The following is a 25,926-nucleotide window of genomic DNA, read 5'->3' as shown; positions in this document are numbered from 1 at the left end:
TGCCTTTACATATACTATATCACCTCTTTTAGAAGTCATGAAGTATTTACAAATAAGGATGATAGTTAACAGTTACTGAGTACTTACAGGGTACCTGCACTAAGTACTTGAAGGAATTACAGTAAGTCCTCACTTAGCGTCATAGGTTCTTGGAAACTGCTACTTTTAAATGAGAAGACATATAATGAAACGTGGTTTTGTTATTGTTGTTGTTTTGCCTCAGCAACGTTATAAGGAAATGACCTTGAGCAAAACATTAATATTAGAGGACCTGCTATATGCATTTAATTCTTTACACAACCGTATGGAAAAGGTAGTATAATCATGGTATGGGTAAGGAAACTGAGGCTTACAGAGATTAATAATTGGTGAGTTGAAGTTGAATCCCATTTATTTAAATTAAAACCCATATGCTTAACCACAGTGCTTTAAAGGTTTCCAGTGTATATGCTGTATGGTCAGTGAAGGGACAAAAGGAAAGACAATCAGAATATTCCTCTTCCCAAGGACAAACCTGTGGTATTCATTATGGTAATAATAATATTTGTTTAATTGAGGTACACATGTACGGTATATTACCAATAGCAAAGTACCTTCCCAAATGTTATGTCATTTAGTTATCACAAGGGTCCTACTGGGGGTTTGGTAGAACACATAGCAATGTCATTAGGAACCTAAGTTTTGGGTCAAACAGGTTTAGGCTTAAATCGTAGCCTGGAAATTTATTAGCCCCACAACCATGGGGAAATTAACCTCTCAGTTCCCTCATCTGTGACAGGTGATAAGATACGCCTACCTCTCAGGGTAGATGACAGGATTATTTGTCAGTGAGCACATGTAATAATAAATGTTTGTGGTCTTGTTTTATGTATTATGAATCCCAATTCTCAGGAGTAAGAAGAGTTGGCACCGGCCAGAAGGTAAGAGGTTGGGCAAAGTTTTCTTTCTCCAGTAATTTTCCATGATCCCTTAGGCCCTCCAAAGGTGTAGAATGTGGGGTTTTCAAAACTCAAGTTCTCCCGCCCCCACCGGGTTCAGATGAAGGCCCATCTTCTAAACCCCCGCCTCAAGGTGATACAAAGCTTTCGGATAAACTGCCTCCAGACTTGCTTGAATTGAGCAGCAGAAACCCAGCCTGGGCCCCTCTTCACCTCCCCCAAACGCTGCGTCACAAGCCCCCTGCAAATGTTCACCTGGAGCCTGGTTCCAGACAGAACCCGGCCTTGCACACAGGGAGGACGATTTCGACCCCAATTGGCTGTTGCCCTGGGTGACCAAGAACGCGGTGGGCACGCGGGAGACCACAGCCAGTATTTAAAGGCCGCCGCTGCCCTCGCCACCACAGTCCTGCCAGGACGGCGACAGTGAAGCACCTGGGTTGAGAGGGAGCAGCAGGTAACTGCGCAACCCCTGCCTCCCCCTGCCCCAGCCCGTGCCTCAGCAGAGCCGGGTGTGGCGGGGACCCGGGAGTGGGTCTCACTGCGTGTCGCCTGCCAACACCTTCCTCCCCCACCATCCTTACCCAGCCCCAGTCCCACCCAGCACACCTGGGCGAGACAACCCAGGTGCGAAGGACAAGCGACTACTACCGAAGAGCTTGCAAACCAGGAAGAGAGCAGCCTCCTGGAGAGGAAAACGTGATCCCAGGGGTAGACACGTGGCGCTGCGTGGAGAGACAGGTTGACGAGACGAGGCTCTTCTGACCGTCCTATCTGGCAAAACTTGACGACAGCTTCAGGTCGCTACCATCTGGACCTCTCGGAGCTCCCTGAACCATGACTCAGACCCTCGACACAAGGGAAGACCCTCTGAACCTGGGCGGCGGCGGCGGCGGCGGCTGTGGCTGTGGCTGTGGCTGTGGCTGGGCACACTCGGCCCCCTTGAGCTCCTGGTCGTCCTGCCATCGAAGACGCCCGGGTGCTCCAGTGTACAATAGGCCGCACCGATATAGCCCCAAGACCGAGTATGGGCCCTCAAGGAAGCAGCCGAAGCAACAGCACGGCCCGGGCTTTTGGTTCCAACCACCCGTGTGCTCTAACTGGGGGTGCTGGGGAGGGCCCTGGCGCCCACCCCCTCCAGGATTCCGGAAGTTCCCCTGCCCGGTGCAAGTGTTTCGGGTGTATGGCCTGCACCCTCTCTGCTTTTGCTGCTGCTCCTGCTGGAGCGGGTCCTGGAACCCTGGCTGGGTGAGGCCCCCAGGCAGGAAGAAGCGCTGGGGCCGCAGAGGCCGCGGCCTGCGCCACCACCCTCGCCGCTCCTCCCCGCGGGGCCCGCCAGCGGATGTGAGCACGCTGCCGCGGCCGGTCAAGCTGTATGAGTGGAGAGAGCCTGGCATGCGAGCGCCGCCCAACACCACCCAATTCATCATGAACCAGATCTACGAGGACATGCGGCAGCAGAAGGTGGAGCATCAGCAGGAGGCGCTGCGGGCGCAGAAGGCCACGGTGAGCGGCGAGGCCTCCCCAGCCAGATTCGACGCGCCCCCTGGCGGCAGCAAGGAAACCTGGGGACTGCAGGAAACTCTGTATGGCTTTGTGCAGAATCCCTCTCTAGCATTCAGTCCCAACCCAGAGGAAAACCAGTCTCTTGCCCCGCTGCTGGTGGAAAAAGAGGAGAAGAAAAATGATGATGAGGAGGAGTATGACCAGGAGGTGTGTGATGCAAAGGAGGCGAGCGAGGAGGAAGAAGAGGTCGAAGATGAGGAGGAAGAGGTTGAAGATGAGGAGGAAGAAGAGGTCGAAGAGGCTGAATATGTGGAGGAGGGAGAAGAGGAGGAAGAGGAGGAGCTGGAAGAGGAAGAGGAGGTCCTGGAGGAGAACGAGCAGAGAGGGGAAGAATTTCACTTGCCTCTGGAAATGCCTTTATCAATCTTCGTAGGGGCTGAAGAAAAGAGAGAGAACTTTATAAGCTGCACTTTTTTAAACCCAGAGCAGATAATTCCCAAAGTGCCACAGGAATCCCTGTTCATGGCACAGGACTTTAACTGTTAGACATCAGAAAAGGGATTGAGAAAAGGGATGGAACTGATTTGAGGCTAAACTGGATTAGCAATTTATTAAAAACTGATTAAAAAGTGAGTTCCATTAGTAAACAGATCTATGTAAACACCTTCTTTGGCCATAATAAAATGTTTAAAATTTGATGCGTATGTGTATGACTATGGGTGGGTGGTGGGGGAGCTTTCAAATATAATTTTACTGGAACTGATTAAAGGCCAAGTATTTTATTACTACCATTTGAATACTTTCATTTGGTGTTTTCCCCTCTAGAAAACAGAGTTGCTGTTGGTTTTTTAAATCTGGCAATGCTGAAAAAGCGTTTGTTTTTGAAACAAATTTATACAACTTGGCCACTTAATGAGCTTGGAATCAAGAGATAGTTTATTACATGCGTAAGAAGCACATTCTAACGCTACTAAATGTTCACCAGTGCTCTTAACATAACTGAAGCCATTTTCAATCCCCATATTTTTTCAACAATATTTTTCCTCATAGATTTTTCCACCATCAGAGTTCATTTTTGAGGGCTGTATTTTGTTAACCTCATTTGCAGTCTCTTGTGGCATCGCTTATTGATATTCCTTGTTTCACAGTGCTATGGATCTTCCTCAGAAGAACATGAAGTTGCTTCTGTGGAACTGGTTATCTGCCATGGCCTCAACAATCCATAATCCAGTCATGGAGAGGATTCCCCATGGTCAGAAGTCAACTTGCACATCTAGTTAAAGTCCAAGGTAACTGCAAACAATGGAACATGGGTTAGGCTTTGAAGCCTCGTTATTGGATATAGTCTTTATCCTAAGTTCTGAGGAGCCATAGAAATAGTTTTCCAGAATGGATTTTTTTTTAGATAAAAAGATTATCTACCTTTTGGGGGTGGAATATCTTATTTTGTTTTTGAATTTGTCTTTGTTATAAAGAAGAGTAAAACAAAGATGTGTAAGTGTGAGTCTGTGTGAGCTAGTTTCTGATGTCTAAACAGCAATTACCTATGGAGAATACATCATTCAAAATAATAGCTTTTGTTCAAACATTTTTAGGAAGTAATAATACATTTCTTCCTGGACAGTTGATAAAAGTTCCATCCATAGCATATTTCCAGAATATCCCTAGATGATGAATTTAAACATGCCTTCTCAGAAATTAAATCTTTTGACTTTGAACCACATGTTAGCATTTATTTGTTGAAGAGAAGAATGTGTGGTGATGTCTTACCTGAATGTTGGTTGTTACTGATATATTACAATTTTCAAGGTGATAAGCGTGAGCTATTAAATAGTAAAAAGTATTAAAGTACCTTGCCTCTCATTTCTCATTATTGAAATATCACAAATCCATGCAGCAATGCTTCAGTGGCCAAAAGGATGAATAGAAGAAAGAGGGAAAAATCTTAGGAATTTTAAAATTACACCAAACATTCCAAATTGCAGTGGTGAATAACCAAAACTCTAAGAAATCATTACTTTCTACAAGATGCAATTTCTGAATGACCTACAAAATTAAAAGTAGCCATCCCTATGTGTTTTACTGTTCTAGTATATATAAGTAGAGGGAAATCAAGAATCCAGCTCCTGAAGCTAGGTAATAAATCCATGCAAGTCATAGCCCATAAATACTTTACTCATGACACTTAATCAAAAGGTCAAAGTTAAGTATGTTCTCAGTGGAGAAGCCTTTTTTCATTTAGGATTGAATTTATTCACAATCCCATCTGGACATTTCTCTCTTTCTTCCTGCAAAATATTTTAACTTTAAGAATTCACCACATATTAATTGCCTTCATATGCAAAGGTGTTATTCACTAGTTATTTTAAGGGATGTAAACATGTGCAATGCCTCAGGAGTCTACGTTCTTGTGCATGAACCATTATTCAGCAAATATTGAACTACTGGGGGCCAAGCACTGTGAACAGTGATAAGAATACAATGGTAAATAAGCAAAACCCCATTCTGACATTGTTATTGTTTAGTAGAAAAGTCAGACATTAAATGAGTTAGATGGATTGCTCATTGCAAGTGGTCTGAAGGAAATGTACCACTATAAAAACATAGATCACTAGAGAACCCAGGAGTAAGGCTGAGGATGTTTATTGTGGGCAGAGGGACCCCAAGTCTAAAGGCCAAGAGCTGAGGGGAGCTTGATGCCTTTGAGGAACTGAGGATAGAAAGACCAGCAAGTCTGGAAGCAACGGCCAATGACAAGTGAGAGAAGTATGCAGAATCCATATTATCTATTCTGTTGACTTTTATGCCATCCATATCTTCTGGAATAGACATCAGCAAAAATTAATGAGAGGAGAAAACTATTAGTCATTGATGATTCTCTACCTGACCGTCTTTTTTTTTTTTTTTTTTTTTTTAACTAGCCAGATACGGTGATGCTTGCTTTACTAATCCTGACGGCTAATATGAAATAATTAACCCATGTCAGGGGTTGAAGGGATTGGTCATCCCGGGACACCCACCATTCTAACCAACCACTATCATGTAATGAGGGGGATCTTAGGGTTTCCTGCTCAGCATGATTGGAGCACCATAGTTCTCAACTCCCATGGAGAGCCTCTTGCACAGTCTTTAGTTTTAGAGGTATGTGTACACATGAAGAGAAAATACAATTTTCCAAAATAAATTCATTATTATTAAAATCATTTCAAACTTTATTGGGTGAGCACAGTGAGGATGAGGTGCCAGTTAGGCATTTCTTTCAAGAATGGAGCTATTCTGCCAGTTGTCAGAAAAATAACATTATAAATCATAAAACATGATTATAGGGCCTGGACTTGATAAGCATTGTTGCTGTCTATTCTGAGGTTTTTTTCTCATGTAGAGATTCTGGCATTTTCATCCTCTAGAGACTGACAGCATTTCTTGATTTGTCTTCATTACTTTGTCTCCACAGTAACTTCGAGGAATTTTATTTGACGTGAAAATATTAGCCCTCTAAAGATGGTAAATACACTTGACATCTAGAGATCAACTCTGAACTCTGAGTATGATTTTATAAAATTTTAGAACATCCATATATGAGGCAGACAGTATTTGTAACATATTTAGTTCCATTAAAATAAATGTAGAGGTGAAATGACCAATCTCCTCCAGTTAACACAAACCTACAGATCTGGGAAATAAATGATACATCTCCCATAGGTGACCTTGGGTTAAGGGAGTCGATAAGACTAAAAAAAGTCCTTAAACTACAGGTTTTTTTAGCAGCATAATAAAATGATACATGCAGCCATGTTTTGTATTCAATAAGGTTTATGTTAATGTAAGACAACTGAAAATTACTCAATGTTGTCAAATCACCTTGGCCTTGATTATCTATGTATTAAAATCAAAATCAGAATGTGGCTATCTTAGCTGTTTCAGTAGCTAAGTAGCATTTTTCTTTATTTAGTTTTAGTTAATTAGTGGAATACAGTCCAATGTCAAGGTCAGCTAATGGAAGAGAAGAAAAGATTTGGATGTGGCATGGGAAGGCCTGGATGTGTGTCGTCCTGCTGCCTAAGTGACCTGTGATGGTGGCCACTTGCCTTGGGTTTCTGTTTCCTCAGTGTTAGTGATTGATTATACTTTATCACTTAGGTATATTGTGAAGACAAAATACTCAATATTTAAGAAGAATTGTATTATAACTGCAAAACACTGTTGACCATTATATGTTAAACTACATTTTATAAAGTTATCTCACATAATTTCTGAACATTAGTTCAGTCTAAATTTATTAGCAAGGCCCAGAAAATCTCATAGCAATTCTATGGGCTGACATATCAGATAGTTCAGTTGTTATTAATACCACAGAACTAAGTATGAACAAGCTTGTCCTTGAAATGTAGTTTTGGCTTCTGGTAAAATAGTGTGTAAATGGACACTTCACATGGTCTACTGCCATGATATTTAAAGTGTGGTCTACGAACCAGCAGCACTGACACCCAGGTGTTAGATCCATTGCAGAAGCCTCATGGGAATTTAATGATTAAGACTATGGTTTATGCATTCAAAACTATCATTTATTGCTTGTGTGACCTCAGGGTTGTTACTGAAATTTTGACATCTCATTTTCCTCATCTATAGTACCTACCTCATGGATGAAATGAGATTGTAAAGACTAAGTGAGAAAATAGTTACCAAGCACTCCGAACAGTGGCATTCAATACCTTCTAGTTACAGTAAGTATTCAGTAAATACACAAATGAGGTCATAGACATGTTTTGTGGTGTCTAAAAGGTACTTGTTAGTGATGCGAGCAACTGTAAGTGTAAAATCTCCCAAAATAACAAAATGATTAACTCTGCCCTATTTCCCCTAGTGTAACTCTATAATCAGATACATTACCTTTGAGCTGCAGATACCATTATGCAGACTATATGAGAACCAGTTAAATCTCTAGAGTTGAACTCTTTTCCAAGATAATATTCTCTGTCCTTTATCTCCCCTCTGCCCCTGCCCTTGCCCCAGGTCAATGATGTTTCTTTTTTATGGCTGACATTAATGTTCTAATGGTTGGTGCTAAGAATTACCCGTCCTTTTCCATAGAAGCAATGGATAGTTGAATGCATATTTTCAAAATCAAAATCAATGCAACTGTAATACTTGAAAAAAAATTTGTTTGTAGTGGGTTAATAGTTTACATAAGTGATGCGATGACAATCTAACACAGGAATATTTTATGTAATATTGTAATACTTGAAAAAAATTTGTTTGTAGTGGGTTAATAGTTTATATAAGTGATGCGATGACAATCTAACACAGGAATATTTTATGTGTATGTATGTCAATATACACATTTGGTGGGAACAAATGCTTGAGTGGGATAAATTGTTATAAATGTTGCTTTGTTGCTTCTCATCTATAATTAAAGTAAATCAAAATTTTACTTTAGAAAAATATTCGTAAGAATTTATAGGTAACTTTATAGGTGTATAAGATAACTGGATATCATTCCTAATATTACCACTTTATTGAAGGTTCTGTTTTATGCTACACTTAAAATTAAGCTCATTGTAGATTAAGATACAGATACAGATATATGAAAATGCCAAACAATATTTAATGCCTCTTGTAATTCACTTATGTAGAACAGTTAAACTATCAAAATGTAGACGTTAGATTTCAAAACACATTTGAGTACATGTAAGGTGGTTAATATACATTATCACATTTAAACATATAACTATCCTATGAACTAATGCTTTACCTCCCTTTTTATAGATTAAATACCTGAAAATCAAAGGAAATTGTTTCAAGACCCAAGTCCTCAATTTTGTTAAAAGCTGTAGGTACACTGTGTCACTTGAACATTGTTGTTTTATTTCAAACAACCTATCTAGAAACAAAACTTCCTTTAATAAATTTGACCTGAGTCCAAGGAGGGTAGGCACCTAGAGAGGAGATACTTAAATCCATGTTTCAATTATAATTCTTATGCTCGCACACACAAATGTCAAGAGTGTGATATGCAAGGTGTAATTCACCCTTGCCAGACCACTGGGCTGGAATCAGTCATCCTAGAGTATAAGTGCTTTTTGTGGTCAGGAGGAATTAGAAGAGAGTTATTTGGGGGATCAGGACACTGAAGAATATACTGCTTGAAAGGTGCTTGTATTAGTTCGAGCCCAGAGAGCGGGACCAACAAACAAATACAAGGTGGTGTGGAGCAACATGCTGTTTTAACGAATGCCTGGGTGCAGGCGGGCTGAGGCCTAAGATGGCGTCAGCCCCAAGTGAGGACAGGACAGGGGTTTTATAGTCCTCTGTAAACAGGAAGTGTCCCAGTCTGACGTGACTGCTACATAGTACACGGATGGCCTCTTTCTCTATCTTCAGGGGTACATGTCTTCCGGCCAGGATAGGTGTCTTCTGGCCAGGGTAGATGTCTTCCGCGCAGCTCTCGTCCTGCTTTTGCTATCTTGCTGATGCAAGCTGCTGGCGCAAGTGGTCTTGAGTCTTGTGACTGGGCCTCAGAAGGGAGGAGTTATTCATTCCCTTAAGCTTTCAGGCCCTGCGAGAATCTTTTACTGCTCTACCTGTATATTGCTGCATGGTAATATGATCTAGTAGTTCTACTACAAGGGGCAGGGGGAGAGGCAGGGAGGGAGTGTTTGAGACAAATGTATTCCTGGAACAAACTGCATTTAAATACTTCTCTGGCATTGCCTCAAATCAAGTATACTTTCATTTCAAGATAAATCCAGTCAAGATGGGTATAACAAGTGCAGAATTTAACTTTTAGATGTCAACCATTTTAGAAATCCGCTTACATATAAATACTTGTATAAATAGAGGTACATAGCAGAGTTTCTCTAACAGAAAAATCCTATATTCAGAAGGATTCCCAAGGGGAGTGACTGACAATTGCCCTCCTTGAATAATGGGCAGCTATAGGATACTACATAATAGAGCTAAAATGTTCTCTGTAACTGTGAACACTAGGTCCTAATGCCCTACAACTTTGAACCCCTAGTGACTTTTGACAACTTGCTAGGGTCATTTCTCCACTGCAGATGCTATAGTACCCTAGTGGGTCTACCTTAGCATAACAAAATTATTTCCAACATGTAGACCATGCATGTATTTCTGACTCATTTCCAACTACTAAAGTATCTATAATTATCTCAATTATTGTAAAATTTAACATACAAACAATGGCTTTAAATAAAAAGCTTGTAGACTTTGTATGTTGAAAGGTCATCAGCTCAAATCTTTTATTCCTCCCTTCTTTTTATACAGAAAATATATTAATGTTTTCTATATGAAGATCACATGCAGAACTGTTTTTTACAATTTAAAATACATGGTCGTATTTCCCGCAATAAGAAGTTCTAGTTTTAATTTAAAAAAAAAAAAATTGTCCTGTCCAGTGCAATGGCTTATGCCTGTAATCTCAGCACTTTGGGATTGTATGAGCCCAGGAGTTTGAGAGCAGCAGGGGCAACATGGAGAAACCCCATCCCTATCAAAAAAAGTAATGTTTGTTATCTGAGGCATTGTGACCTATGGCTGTGGTCTCAGCTACTCAGAAGGCTGAGGTGGAAGGATGGCTTGAGCCCAGGAGATGGTGGAGGTTGCAGTGAGCAGAGATGAAGCCACTGCACTCCAGCCTGGGTGACAGAGCAAGATGCTTACCTTGAAAAAAAAAAAAAAAAGGAAGGCTTTTGTTTTTGACCACAAATTCCACCAACTGGTCCTAGTTTTGCACTATACAAAAATAAACAAAGGTATTATATTTCAAACACAAAAAGGACTTGGCTGTATTTGGACTATCTTTTGGAGAAGCTCCCCTACTTATTTACACCATTGTTCATGTTACATAGGTTTTGACTTACTTCTTTCTAGGCTGCTTGCTTCATTCTAAATCTTTTTCTTTTTCTTTTTTGGATGTTGCTTTTAGAATGGTTATTCTCAACTTAAGACACTAATCACATACTATCCATGCACTCTTCTCATGAGCTGGACACTGTATTTCTATCCAGCTATTAAGCTTGTGCTGCCTAAATTCAATACTGTGATTTCAATAAATAAATGCAATGCAATATTTAGTGAAGCATAGACAGTACCAAGAGTTGTAATGAAATTTTAATGATTACTGCATGTTCTCTTACTTTTTGATTTCTTTCAAATTCTATTGGTGATATTTTATTATCCCAGGAAGGTTATTTTGTGTAAACTTTTAACACCTAAGACTAGAAATCCACATTTCTCTTTAAAAATTTAGATTTGACATTAACTGGCATTTTTAGCTGTTATTTAAGCTATTAATATTGGCATCTCCTGATGGTTTCAGAGGGCATTTGAAATTTTTATAATGATTGATAGTTCTGTTATCATGCATTATTTGTGTATTCTCTCCTATGAATATATTTAGATTTTTAGCATGTCACTTTTAGTCCTAGTAATTTAAGACTCTTAACTGGTGTTAATTTACCATTTATCACAAAAATTTCTATTAGACTACACATTTCTTATGACATTCATCATTAAATAGTACCACCAAAAGCAGAATTTTAATGCTGCCATATATAATTACGGTTCTTATTTTTTATCAATTTTTATTTTTTGCAGAATTTCCTTGAACTGGGAGATTATAATATAGGATGGCAAGCTGAGGTCAAGACTAAGTGGCTGTATATGTTCCCCTGGCAACCCCCAGTGGATTTTTCCAAAATCAATGTTCATCTTTTTTTTAAAAAGAATAATGAGTATTTAATGTTTTCCCTTAGTCTTAAAAAAGTTTTGTGAATTCTACATTATTTCCTGAACAAATATTTAAATACAAAACAAATTTAATAAAATAGCTTACTTTTCTCTCCTTCACTGTCTATATTGCCTTCTTATGTAGAACTTATGCTCCACAACTATTAATATATAGGTGCCACCTAGTGGCAAAGGCAAAACATTTAAATGTAAGCTAATGACAGAGGAGCTGTTGTACTATATTCACAGATGCATTTTTTAGAACACATAATACATTAATACAAATGCAAAAAGAGTACTGTAATGGTATTGTGACAAAGCACCGTGTTAAGATAGATATTTAAATTATTTATTTGAATATGCTGCTATATGGCTTGGTGTTAAAAAGTTAGTATCTTTTTGAACTACAAGACTAAGCCATAAACATAAATTACCAAAGTGTGTGAAGGAAAGGGGGAAAACATTGGCCCACAAGAATCCTTGTATGTCTGTGGATTATTATTTTGATAAAGTTATAATAATTTTATTCCATGAATCATATTTTATCTAAAGGTGTTTCTACAATACTTCTGTCTATTCAAATTCCTTTTGACAGTAACACCACTAATTAACATTCACAATCTGCACTGACAGTGTATTTGTTTTCCTTTAAATAGTGACAATAAACAAGACAATTATCAAATTTGAAATTGCTTAACTAAATAATGCTTAACACTTTAATCTCAAGCAATAAAAATGAGAGTATGTATCCACTGGCCTGGTAGTGAAAGCTGGACTTGTGATAGTCAATCACCTCCTGGGACTCAAACACGGTGTAATCTGTTAATGATCATGGCCACTAATTAGAGTACATCTTGTTAGGGAAAGAAACAAACTTGCTTGTTTGTTGGTCTGGCACCCAGAAGATAATTAATATTTTTATTGCTGTCTGATTCCCAGCTCTTTCCAGCTGCTATCTAGGTCTAGTGGGAGCACAAATCAATGCTACGAGTGGGCTCTGCCTTAGCCTGAGAGAGAGTTTCTGCCTTTACAACTGCCTTAGTGATGCATTCATCAGTTCTTCCACAGCGCTTCTAGAAAGAGGTGCTCTGTACTTCTTGCTTTGTACTTCCTTAACACTTCACTTTATTGATACTTCCATTATCCTTTCTAAATTATCGTTAATTACCTGTGGTTCTCTTCTGTCTAAAAAAGGTTATAGGTCAAGGAATTGATCATCTTTCTACTTCCAGTGCACAATCTTGCACATAAGAAGCCCTTAATACATAATTTCAATATTTAAAAAAAGAATAAAATAAAAGTACATCTATGAAATGATCTATGATTCTTAGGTAGTTCCAACAGAGAAGCATAATTACTTATCCATGTGTGTACTAAAACTTACTTCATTAGGAAAGCAGAAGAAAGAGTAAGTAGAGACTCAGCCACATCTCTTGTACTCTAAACTGTGTGGTATAATAGCCCTGTCCTCATGCATAGATTTGCACAGGAACTGAACACAAAATTTTTTAATGTAACAAGAAGCTCTTGGTTTCAACTTGCTGGGCCACAGAATCACCATGAGTATAAACCATCTTAAAAATGCTCATGGCAATGTTCCTGTTTCTAAAAGGCACATGAAAATACATTTTTAGATTATTATAATTTTACAATTTGGAGTACCTGGTGAAGCTTAACGTAGCCAACACTTATTTTATTCTGTTTCACTTTGCTGAGTGTTTACCTTGTGTAGGACCTGTGCTAAGAACATATGCTTAGTTTAGCAGTGAAAAAGCCAATGCTAAGAGCTCTTGACCAAGTTACCCACGATCCCACAGCTAATAGGTGACAGAGGTTGGAAACCACATAGTCTGTTTCCTTATATCATTAAGTCCACTCTGAAATGGATGGGAGTGTGATGAAATCTTAGATTCAGTTCAGATTATTCAAGGACATAACTTTGAGTCAATAGCCAAAGCCAAACTTTTGCAGTCATACCGCATATTGTAATGCTGTCCTGGAAAAAGTGCTGAGTCTCAGTAATTGATGTCCAAAAGTTCTGTGATAAATTATTTATGTGATGAGACATTTTAAAGAGAGTAAAGAAGCAGAGTGCAAAACTGTGCTAGAATATTCACATCATTAAAACGGTTCCCTGGCCCCTTTTCCCTTTCTTCTAAGGTGAAAGTATAAAGTTCACTCTGATTGCAGAATTCTTAATTCTCTAAATTAGGAATCAGCCTTTACTAATGGAAGTAGGTAGAAATGGAAAACTGCTAGCTACTGGCAGGAGAAGAGCCCAAGAGCTGCTATGTGGCAGTCACAATTAGGAAAAAAATAAAATACAGTATAAAAGCAAAGTAATAGCACTATCTGGAGGTCAGTTGGAAGAAAATGGATATAATGAAGAATGAAAGTTGAAGGTTGAAAAGATTTGCCATGAAAGTATCAAATTTCAGGGCAGGCAAAAATCTAAATAGACAATATGGATTAGATTTAGTAAGAAATAAGAACTCGTCTAAGAACACTATTATAGGTAAGATATTATAACTCCTATTTCACTAAAAGTACCATCAGATTCAGCCAGAAGTAAAGGAAAAGACAGAGAGTTTAAATGTTGGTATATCTTAAAACATATTCACCTTGCAAACTGAAGATAATTAGTGCTTCTTTAATTTAGCGTAGCTAAGGAATGTTACAGATGGATTGCCAAATAATTTAAATGATTTTAATAAGCAGGGATCAAATATCAAGTTTACTTATCCAGGTATATAAATTCATCTTAGATCATCAAAGAATCTTTTCTATTCCATGATCAAATATACTACTGATTTCTAAAATTTTATATCTATATATATAGATATACACACAATATGTATATATATACACAAAATAAATAATTACATACATATAATTTCGTATGACAAAACAGTTTCCTCTGGTGTACCACTAGCTCTTGATTATCTATCAAGACGATTATGGCAGGGATAATCTCAAAAGGGATATATTTACCTTTACCTTACAAAGATTAACTATGCCTTCTACAGTAGACTCATTTTTTTTGTGAGAGGGTTATAGATTCCATAAACATATACTTAAAGCAGGGGACAGGCCTAATTTGAGGGGCTATTTATTCATTCATTTACCCATTGTGTCACATGTTCCTTCTAAATGCCAGGCATTCTTCTAAATGCTATTGATACATCTAGGAGTTATATTCAAATTGTTTAACCACTGGTTCTATGGGCACCAAGTAATCAGAACAGACACTGCTCAAATAGCACCTCAGGAATAATTGTATATAAAAATACTCACTGTTACCAAGAGGTTTTCCACTTGATGGGGAAGACTGAGTTAACAGGAAGTCACTAGACAGTTTGACAACTGTTCTGATAATTGTAAACACAGCATACATAAAACTTTTTCAAATAATCCCTTAAGTTTTTCCCTATTGGACTCTTGCCTACTTTATAATCTTGATGCATTAAAATTTATGATCCAAAAGTATCTAATTAACCAAAAATTATCTTCAGAGCATGTGATTTAATTTAAAATTATACTTTGACTTTTTAGAAAGTTGATTTTGAAATTAGTAGCTTGTTTTTATAAAACAAAACATAAATTTTTCATGGCTGCTAAAGTATCCATTTCAACTTAAAGATATGTTGCATTCTTTCAAGTTCCCATATCTGCAACATTGCATGTAAAGATTGTAACGTGGATCATATTTTATGTTAAATGTGCTTACAGAAAATGCACTGATTCTCTAAGACATTTATCAAAAACATCAGAAATTCAAGTACAGTAAAATAACCCATTTTTACTTGAATGAACCAACTAAATTATTTCCCACTTTACTTGCTCTCATTTGGAGATCTAGTTATAAATTCTCAGAAACAAATAAATGAGTTTAAGGAGAAACATCTTTGTTAATTTCTGAGGCTTAATTGAGATAGAAATTCTTTTACATGTAAGAATCTTAACAATTGTACTAATTAAAACTATTATTTTTAATTGTAAAAATTGTCAAAAATATAAGTTTTATACTCATGATCAAATGGACATCTGTTTTGTAAAAAATTCTATATTCTAAAATCTCTCTGGATATGGAGAAAGTCATTAAAATCAAGCCCTAATGAATAAACAAAAGCTACATGCAGTTCTGTGTTAGAAATAACAATAAAATTGTGCACAAGCATACTTTCTAGGTCTACAAGGTAGTCTATTTTTCCTAGGTGGCCCACCACATTTGCTGAAATATGACACAGTTTTGCATATTTTTTTTCCTTAAATACATATGCCATTAGATATTACGCAGCATATGTGGTGCATTGCAGATGTTGCATTAACTCTTGTTAATTTCCCCTAGGTGGCGATCTTTTCAAAGAAGCTGTACAGGCACTTCCATGTAAGAAAATTGAGTTAATATAAATGTATATATACCCCACTCTAGCTGTTAATAATACTACCTTCATCTACACAGAAGGGAAATACAATTTTTTGGTGGGGACACAATATAAATTTAAAGCCTCTTCTCAAAAACCTTACAAAACTGGATATATAGATATTATCTACTTTAAGAAATTAAATGTCTGTTGGAGAAAAGATATTTCAAAAACGTTAGTTCTGGGATATTGGTTAACTATGGATGTAGCATGATAAATCATACTAAAATTTTAGTTTCTGGACTCATTGCTTACAGCTTTTTTTCCTAAAACTCCAACATTGTTGTTTAATGAAATAACAATGGGTTTCATCCACCTCTTTAGAGTTATAATTGTTGTTGCTGTTTTTCATGCTGTTCATAGCTGCTCTTTTGTGACAGCTCCTTTAGGTGGGATACCCCACTGGTGAATGAAACAGGTGACTAGGAAAGGTTAAGCCTGCTTACATCTTAACCCATTCCGTAATATATTGAAAGACAGGAGGAGACATTAAAATAGAAAAACAGACTACTTAGATGTAGATAAATGATATGGAGCAGAAAATATTCTAAAATTCAGAAGAAAAAGACCTTTCTTCCTATTCAGGGAGTCTCCTTACTTCTATATTTATATAGAACATATAAACCTTCTGAGACACTCACCTATACACACTTGACATTTGTATATATAAACTTAGCCTTCCTCTGCTTTGGAACATCACCTCTTGCTTTTGCTTCATTTGTTATTTTAAATTTTCCCTTGCTCCACCCTAAGGCTTTAACTGTCAAGAGATGTGAGGCTGGCAGTGATGACGCATGACTGCAGCTTCCTTCTCCTAAATGCAGCCACAGAGCAATCAAAGCATCCCATAAGCCTTCAGAAAAAAAAAAGGGTATAGAATTAAAATAACGATATTTGCTACTTGCAAAGAAACTTTATATTAATTATGTATTTTGACATTTGCAACAGCCCTGAGCAGTCAAAAAGCAGGAATCATCATCATTCCCATTTTACAGATAAACCTGAGAAGAATTAAGGTCTTTCATTAGAGTTAAAAAGTTGGCCACTGGAAACCCAAGACTCAAAGAATTTTCTGATTCCTTTGTAAGTTCACTAATGTTTTGGCTGTAACCAGCTCTTCACAATGAGACTCATACTATGTCTCCACTGCCTTCCCATGGCTTCGTCCTGCTCACAAATAACATGAGTTTACTCCTGTATTCACTGTGAGGAGTGGTTTCAAATTTGAAGTGAAGTCTCTAAATAGCCCCTGGGAAAGGATTTGTTGAAGCAACTTATAAGAACCTCTCAACTCTATGTTTGGTACCCTGAGCAGAGGCCATGGGCAATAGAATTAAGCACTGGAGTTCAGTGTACTTACTAAAATTTTGGCCAGAGTTCCATTTGGATCTTTGACAGACTAACTTCCTGTATCTTGCAAACTTACCCTTGGCCACTTTTCAAAATGTTAAGTTCATCAGCTCCATTATCTCAATGTATGAATCCATCCTCCCATAAAGTCTTTTTGATGTTCCTTTTTCCCAACTCTTCACCATTGCCTGCCTTCTCTACTCTTTCCACTGTGACCTTTGGAAACCTCCAATCAGAACCAGCTGCAAAATTTGTGGAGCCCAGCTCAAAATGTCGACGCAAGCCTCTTTGTACAAAAAGTAGGCAAAAAAAAAAAAAAAAATTCACTTTCCTCCTGTGATTTATCTCTAAACCAGTTATGTGGCATTTTTGTTCTTTTGTTTTGTTATTTAATCTCATGCTCTTTGGGGCATGGAAATACGTGTGAGGCAAGTGCAAACCCTCACAGGTACCTGGGTCCTGCCCACAACTCAAACTGTGGGGCTCATACACCTGATCTTGTCCCTTCCCAGACCCATGCTTAGGCCTCCACTATGGGTAGCAGTGGTCATTGGGCAGGTGAGGGGGAGCAGATAGCTGTGATTCTGTCCTGAGAAGGTGAGGAGGTGGGAAAGCAGTGGAAAGACAGTACCACAGGTGAGCCAAGATTCCAAGCTCTGGCACATCCACTAATATTCCATCAGATTCCATTTACAGAACACAAATTCCAAGATAATCTTGTTAAGAATTTCAAGATATGTCCACAGAGCATTAAGCCCCAAAAGCAGGGTCCCTTTTTTAGAGTGAGGCTCTATTTGAGGGCACTGAGAACAGTCACGAAATTGTGCCTGGCTCCTCCACAATAAATGGCTTTTCCCACATTCTCAACCATTTTACAGATCAGATCTCTGTCTTACTGAAATCTGGTGCTCCTCAGAGGTATTTGGTTCCTAGGAATCTGCCGGAGCATGCATTGCTTCTTCTCTCATGCTCATGGGAACTGGAGGAAAGGGAAGCAGGAAGAATTTTCAACTTCACAATGCTGACTCACTTATAAAGCATTACTCTTTCTACCTAATGTCAACGAGGTGCATATCCTGACTGTGGTTCCACTACACTCTACAACTTTTCATCAGTCAGCCTCCTGTATTCTATTCCCCCTTTCACTGATTATTTCTTTGCCTCTAGAGTACAATCTTCTTCTCACCCTCAAACCTTGCCATCCTCCAGCTATGTTGAAAATCCATGCAACAATCTCTGTCATGGGCCTTTGACCGCAGCCCCATTGCTCTTCAACTCCACTTTAATAACTTAATTTTGAGGTTATATCTTGCACCTTGACATAGCCAAGAGGCACTAGAACTAGGAAATCTTAATTTTAACCTCCTGTTCTTTGACAATTTTCCCCTGTTGTGTTCTCTAACCCTTTACTGTCCTAAAGACTGACACAACTTTTTAGGGGAGAGAAAAAGATTTGGATGCAATAGAGATAGGATTTTATTTTCTCTCAAGGATTTTAAATCATCACATATCAAATGCCCAATGTCATACGTTTTGTATCTTTGTAGTAGATTTCATGTATGTTTGATAGTATTATCACATTTCCAACAACTTTATATGCATACTACTGACACACAAACATGCACACACACTTTGATTCTGGAAATTTAAGGTGAAGGAGCACAGGCTTTCTTTCCACTCTCCATCCGGCTAACTCTCCAGATAAGTTCATTACAAATTTTCTTTGAAATTGAAATTGTTAAGAGTCTCAGACCCTCCAGAACTCATTTTTATTTCACTCTGCCAAATTTTTCTGGCTTCACTGTAATCAGTAATGTATACATTTCACAATCTTACTCTAATTGCTTTCTTAAAAATATATTATCTCGTCTTTCAAAATATCTTATCTTTTCTCTTTCCATTGAACTGGCCCAGGAAACCATAAACTCGAAGTCAATAATAATGACAAAAGATAGTACCAAACATTGCATGTTTCATGTGTTTTATCTTGGTTTTATCTGATTTAATCTTCACAGTGATCTTATGAGGTGAATACAGTTATCCCCAATTTACATATAAGGTAATTGTGCATTAACAAATTTCAATGACTTGTTTGTGTTATTTTTGAAGTTAGGATTTGTGACTCTCAAACTTTAGTATGTGAAAATACCATCTAAGAATTTAAAAGTGATCTAGAAGTGATCATGGCAGACAGGAGGAAGGACTAGACTATAGCTCAGGACAGAGCAGCTTGTGGAAACTCACTTTATGAATTTTAGCTCCAGATCGACTGTGAGAACAAACCAGCAATCCCGAGAGGACCCACAGACCCTCTGAATGAAGCAGACTGCTCCTGCAGGACCTGTGAAACACCCCGAATATTGTGAGGGCCCCAACTGCAGAACTGAGAAAGGGAGACCCTTCTCTCCCAAAAACACACCCCCACTGGAGAAGCTGAAGGTCCATTTGCAGGACAAGTTTCTGACTTTACCTGCAGCTGAGTCAATTTAGAGAGCTGAGTGAAATACAGGGGTAGAGGAAGCAGCAGAAAGGCCCTGGGAGCTTGCTGCATCCCCCTAGCAGGCCATTCCTGCCTGGCACCGCAGGGATCCATAGGGAGGGTAACCAGAGGAGCAGGGGGTAAAACTCCACAGAGAGAAAGAATTCTCTAGCTGAAATTTGTAACAATTTGAACAGGGCGAGAAGCCTTCTGGCCAGAACTTGGGGGAGGGCACATATCTGGTGTGCAGACTCCACAGGCATGGGAAGAACCAGGCCCTTTTCCTTCACAGCTGGGAGGCAGGTAGCCTCAGGCAAGTTTTCAAGCCCAACTTGCTCTCCGCCTGGAAACAGACTTGGATCTGTTGTGCGGGGTCACAGTGGGAGTGAGACAGGCCCTTTGGTTTGTGTGGGAGCTGGGTAAGGCCTGCAACTGCTGGCTTTTCCCCACTTCCTGGAAAACCTGCATGACTCAGCAGAGGCTGCCATAATCCTTCTAGGTACACAACTTCAGTGACCTGGGAATCTCACCCCCTTCCCCAACAGCAGCTGCAGCAAGACCCACCCAAGGAAAGTCTGAGCTCAGACACACCTAGCCCTGCCCCCAACTGATGGTCCTTCCCTATCCACCTTAGTAGCAGAAGAAAAAGAGCATCTAATCTCAGGAGTTATAGGGCCCCGCCCACTGCTGGTACCTCTCCACACTACTACAGCTGATGCTTTCTGGAAAGCGCCACCCCCTGGCAGGAGGCCAACCAACACAAAAAAAGAGAATTCAACCACCAAAGCTAAGAACACTCAGAGTTCATTGCACCCCACCACCACCTCCACTGGAGCAGGCACTGGTATCCACAGCTGAGAGACCCATAGATGGTTCACATCACAGGACTCTGCAGACAGCCCCCAGTACCAGCCCAGAGCCAGGACTCTCTGGGTGGCTAGACCCAGAAAAGACACAACAATCACTGTAGTTTGGCTCACAGGAGGTCACATCCACAGGATAAAGGGGAGAGTACTACATCAAGGGAATACCCCATGGGACAAAAGAATCTGAACAACAGCCTTCAGCCCTAGACCTTCCCTCCAACAGAGCCTACCCAAATGAAAAGGAACCAGAAAACCAAGCCTGGCAATATGACAAAACAAAGCTTCTTGACACCCCCCAAAAATCACACTAGTTCACCAGCAATGGATCCAAACCAAGAAGAAATCCCTGATTTACCTGAAAAAGAATTCAGGAGGTTAGTTATTAAGCTCATCAGGGAAGGATGAGAGAAAGATAAAGCCCAACGCAAGGAAATAAAAAAAAATGATACAAGAAGTGAAGGGAGAGATATTCAAGGAAATAGATAGCTTAAAGAAAAAACAATTACAAATACAGGAAACTTTGGACACACTCTTAGAAATGTGAAATGCTCTGGAAAGTCTCAGCAATAGAATTGAACGAGTAGAAGAAAGAAATTCAGAGCTCGAAGACGAAGTATTCAAATTAACCCAATCCAACAAAGACAAAGAAAAAATAATGAGAAAATATGAACAAAGTCTCCAATAAGTCTTGGATTATGTTAAACAACCAAACTTAAGAATAATCAGTGTTCCTAAGGAAGAAGATAATTCTAAAAGCTTGGGAAACATATTCAGGGGAAGAATCGAGGAAAATTTCCATGACCTTGCTAGAGGCCTAGACATCCAAATACAAGAAGCACAAAGAAGACCTGAAAAATTCATTGCAGAAAGATCTTTGCCTAGGCACATTGTCATCAGATTATCCAAAGTTGAAATGAAGGAAAGAATCTTAAGAGCTGTCAGATGGAAGCACCAGGTAACCTATAAAGAAAAACCTATTAGATTAACAGCAGATTTCTCAGGAGAAACTCTACAAGCTAGAAGAGATTTGAGGCCCTATCTTCAGCCTCCAAACAATTAGCCAAGAATTTTGTAACCTGCAAAACTAAGCATCATATAAGAAAGAAACATGCAGTTGCTTTCAGACAAACAAATGCTGAGAGAATTTGCCATTACCAAGCCACCACTATGAGAACTGCCAAAAGGAGCTCTAAATCTTGAAACAAATCCTGGAAACACATCAAAACAGAACCTCTTTGAAGCATAAATCACACAGGACATATAAAACAAAAATAAATATTAAAAAGCAAAAACATAAAACAAAAATCCCAAAGTACACAGGCAACAAAAAGCACAATGAATGCAATGGTACCTCGTATTTCAATACTAATATTGAATGTAAATGATCTAAATGCTTCAGTTAAAAGATACAGAACTGCAGAATGGATAAGAACTCACCCATCAACTATCTGTTGCCTTCAGGAGACTCACCTAACACATAAGGACTCACATAAAGTAAAGGGGAGGAAAAAGGCATTTCATGCAAATGGGTGCCAAAAGTTAACAGGGGTAGCTGTTCTTATATCAGACAAAACAAATTTTAAAGCAACAGCAATTAAAAGAGACAGAGGGGCATTATATAATGGTAAAAGCCCTTGTCCAATAGAAAAATATCACAATCCTAAACATATGCACACCTAACACTGGAGTTCCCAAATTTATAAAACAATTACTAGTAAATCTAAGAAATGAGATAGGCAGCAACACAACAATAGTGGGGGACTTCCGTACTCCAGTGACAACACTAGACAGGTCATCAAGACAGAAAGTCAACAAAAATACAATGGATTTAAACTATACCTTGGAACAAATGGACTTAACAGATACATACAGAACATTTTATCCAACAACTGCAGAGTACACGTTCTGTTCAACAGCACGTGGAACTTTCTCCAAGATAGACAATATGATAGGCCATAAAATGAGCCTCAATAAATTTAAGAAAATTGAAATTATATCAGCACTCTCTCAGACCACAGTGGAATAAAGCTGGAAATCAACTCAAAAAGGAACCTTCGGAAACATGCAAATACATGGAAATTAAATAACTTGTTCCCAAACGAGCATTAGGTCAAAAATGAAATAAAGATAACAAAAAATTCTTCAAACTGAATGACAGCAATGACACAACCTATCAAAACCTCTGGGATACAGCAAAGGCAGTGCTAAGAGGAAAGTTTCATAGCCCTAAGTGCCTACATCAAAAAGACTTAAAGGGCATAAACTGACATTCTAAGGTCACACCTCAAGCAATTAGAGAAACAAGAACAAACCAATCTCAAACCCAGCAGAAGAAAGGAAATTACCAAGATCAGAGCAGAACTCAATGAAATTGAAACAGCAACAGCAATGAAAATACAAAAAGATAAATGAAAAGATAAATAAAATTGATAGACCATTGTAAGATTAACCGAGAAAAGAGGAGAGAAAATCCAAATAACCTCACCAAGAAACAAAACAGGAGATATTGCAACTGACACCACTGAAATAGAAAAGATCGCTCAGTGTTACTATAAACACCTTTATGCACATAAACTAGAAAATCTAGAAGGGATGAATAGATTCCTGGAAAAATATAACCTCCTAGCTTAAATCAGAAAGAATTAGATACCCTCAACAGGTCAATAATAAGCAGCGAGATTGAAATGGTAATTTTTAAAATTACCAACAAAATAAAGTCCAGGACCAGATGGATTCACAGCAGAATTCTAGTAGACATTCAAAGAAGAATTTGTATCAATCCTTTTGACAGTATTCCACAGGATAGAGAAAGAAGAAACCTGCCTTAATTCATTGTATGAAGCCAGCATCACCCTAATACTAAAACCGGGAAAGGACATAACCAAAAAATAAAACTACAGACCGATATCCTTGATGAACATTGATGCTAAAATCCTTAACAAAATACTAGCTAACCAAATCCAACAATATGTCAAAAATATAATCCACCATAATCAAGTGAGTTTCATACCAGGGATGCAGGGATGGTTTAACATATGCAAGTCAATAAATGCGATATACCACATAAAGAGAATTAAAAACAAAAATCACATAATCATCTCAATAGATGCAGAAAAAGCATTCTAAAATCACAGCATCCCTTTATGATTAAAACTCTTAGCAAAATCGACAAACAAGGGACGTACCTTAATATAATAAAAATCATCTGTGACAAACCCATAGTCAACACAATACTGAATGGGGAAAACTTGAAAGCATTCCCTCTGAGAACTGGAACAAGACAAGGGTGCCCACTCTCACTACTCTTCTTCAACATACTACTGGAAGTCCTAGCCAGAGCAATCAGACAAGAGAAAGAAATAAAAGGCATCCAAATCAGCAACGAGGAAGTCAAACTATCACTGTTTGCTGATGATATGATCATTTACCTTGAAAACCCTAAGGACTCCTCCAGAAAGCTCCTAGAACTGAAAAAAGAATTCAGCAAAGTTTCTGGATACAAGATTCATGTACACAAACCAGTAGCTCTTCTATACACCAACAGTGACCAAAAAGAGAATCAAATCAAGAACTCAACCCCTTTTACAATAGCTGCAGAAAAAATAAAATATTTAGGAATATGCCTAATGAAGGAGTTGAAAGACCTCTACAAGGAAAACTACAAAACACTGCTGAAAGAAATCATAGACAACACAAACAAATGTAAACACATCCCATGCTCATAGATGGATAGAATCAATACTGTGAAAATGACCATACTGCCAAAAGCAATCTACAAATTCACTGCAATCCCCATCAAAATATCACCATTATTCTTCATAGAACTAGAAAAAAAAAATCTAAAATTCATATGGAACCAAAAAAGAGCCTATATAGCCAAAGTAAGAGTAAGCAAACAGAACAAATCTGGAGGCATCACACTACTTGATTTCAAAATATACTGTAAGGCCATAGTAATCAAATCAGCATGGTACTGGTATAAAAATAGGCATATAGACCAATGGAACAGAATAGAGAACCCAGAAATAAACCCCCATACTTACAGCCAACTGATCTTTGACAAAGCAAACAAAAACATAGAGTGGGGAAAGGACACCCTTTTCAGCAAATGGTGCTGGGATGGTAGGCTAGCCACATGCAGGAGAATTAAACTGGATCCTCATCTCTCACCTTATACAAAAATCAACTCAAGATGGATTAAGGTGTTACACCTAAGACCTGAAACTATAAAAATTCTGAAAGATAACGTTAGGAAAAACCTTTTAGACATTGACTTAGGCAAGGAATTCATGACCAAGAACCCAAAAGGAAATGCAATAAAAACAAAGATAAATAGCTGGGACCTAATTAAACTAAAGAGCTTTTGCACAGCAAAATGAACAGTCAGCAGAGTAAACAGACAACCCACAGAGAGGGAGAAAATCTTCACAATCTATACATCTGACAAAGGACTAATGTCCAGAATCTACAGTGAACTCAAACAAATCAGTAAGAAAAAAACAAACAATCCCATCAAAAAGTGGTCTAAAGATGTGAACAGACAATTCTCAAAAGAAGATATACAAATGACAAACATATGAAAAAATGCTCAATATCACTAATGATCAGGGAAATCAAATCAAAATCATAATGAGATACCACCTTACCCCTGCAAGAATGGCCATAATCAAAAAATCAAAAAACAGTAGATGTTGGCGTGGATGCGGTGAACAGGGAACTCTTCTACACTGCTGATGGGAATGTAAACTAGTACAGCCACTGTGTAAAACAGTGGAGATTCCTTAAAGAACTAAAAGTAGAACTACCATTTGATCCAGCAATCCCACTACTGCATATCTACCCAGAGGAAAATAAGTCATTATTCAAAAAGAATACTTGGACATGCATGTTTATAGGGGCATAATTCAGGGATAAGACACTACAAATATGGTTCATTGTATACTGCTCTGGTAATGAGTGCACCAAAATCTCACAAATAACCATTAAATAACTTACTCATGTAACTAAATACCACCTGTACCCCAATAAATTATGGAAAAATAATAAATATATGATATTATATTATAAAAAGAAAATACCATCTAAAATCTTTCTTTTTTAAAAATACTTAAGTTCTGGGATATATATGCAGAACATGCAGGTTTGTTACATAGGTATACAAGTGCCATGGTGGTTTTCTGCACCCATCAACCCATCATCTACATTAGGTATTTCTCCTAATGCTATCCCTCCCCTAGCCCCATACCCCCCAACAGGCCCCAGTGTGTGATGTTCCCCTCTCTGGGTCCATGCATTCTAATTGTTCAACTCCTATTTATGAGTGAGAACATGTGATGTTTGGTTTTCTGTTCCTGTGTTAGTTTGCTGAGAATGACGGTTTCCAGCTTCATTCATGTCCCTGCAAAGGACAGGAATTCATCCTTTTTTATGGCTGCATAGTATTCCATGGTGTATATGGCCACATTTTCTTTATCCAGTCTATCATTGATGGGCATTTTGGTTAGTTCCAAATCTTTGCTATTGTGAATAGTGCTGCAATAAACATATGTGTGCATGTGTCTTTATAGTAGAATGATTTATAATCCTTTGGATATATACCCAGTAGTTGGATTGCT

At 38.3% G+C, this 25,926-nt stretch overlaps 1 protein-coding gene and 2 long non-coding RNA genes across 3 annotated transcripts; 2 read left to right on the top strand and 1 right to left on the bottom strand.

The window, feature by feature from the left end:
- The first annotated feature begins 1,264 nt into the window (after positions 1 to 1,264).
- On the top strand, positions 1,265 to 11,308 carry LOC134756577 (uncharacterized). The gene is made up of 4 exons (XR_010129382.1): positions 1,265 to 1,395; positions 3,593 to 3,733; positions 7,074 to 7,168; positions 11,061 to 11,308. It is a non-coding gene; the product is annotated as an uncharacterized lncRNA (long non-coding RNA).
- On the top strand, positions 1,345 to 3,142 carry CCER1 (coiled-coil glutamate rich protein 1). Its single transcript, XM_055357447.2, has one exon. It carries the CDS (start codon positions 1,776 to 1,778, stop codon positions 2,988 to 2,990), a length of 1,215 nt encoding a protein of 404 aa, XP_055213422.1. The 5' UTR covers positions 1,345 to 1,775; the 3' UTR covers positions 2,991 to 3,142.
- On the bottom strand, positions 7,943 to 17,947 carry LOC101131903 (uncharacterized). Its single transcript, XR_002008030.3, has 4 exons — positions 17,863 to 17,947; positions 16,258 to 16,469; positions 10,125 to 10,196; positions 7,943 to 8,958 (listed from the first exon to the last, which is right to left on the bottom strand). It is a non-coding gene; the product is annotated as an uncharacterized lncRNA (long non-coding RNA).
- Between the last annotated feature and the right edge of the window lie 7,979 nt (positions 17,948 to 25,926).

Source organism: Gorilla gorilla, chromosome 10, assembly GCF_029281585.2.
Source record: "Gorilla gorilla gorilla isolate KB3781 chromosome 10, NHGRI_mGorGor1-v2.1_pri, whole genome shotgun sequence".
Taxonomy (NCBI): domain Eukaryota; kingdom Metazoa; phylum Chordata; class Mammalia; order Primates; family Hominidae; genus Gorilla; species Gorilla gorilla.
This window is presented reverse-complemented; position numbering and strand designations above follow the sequence as displayed.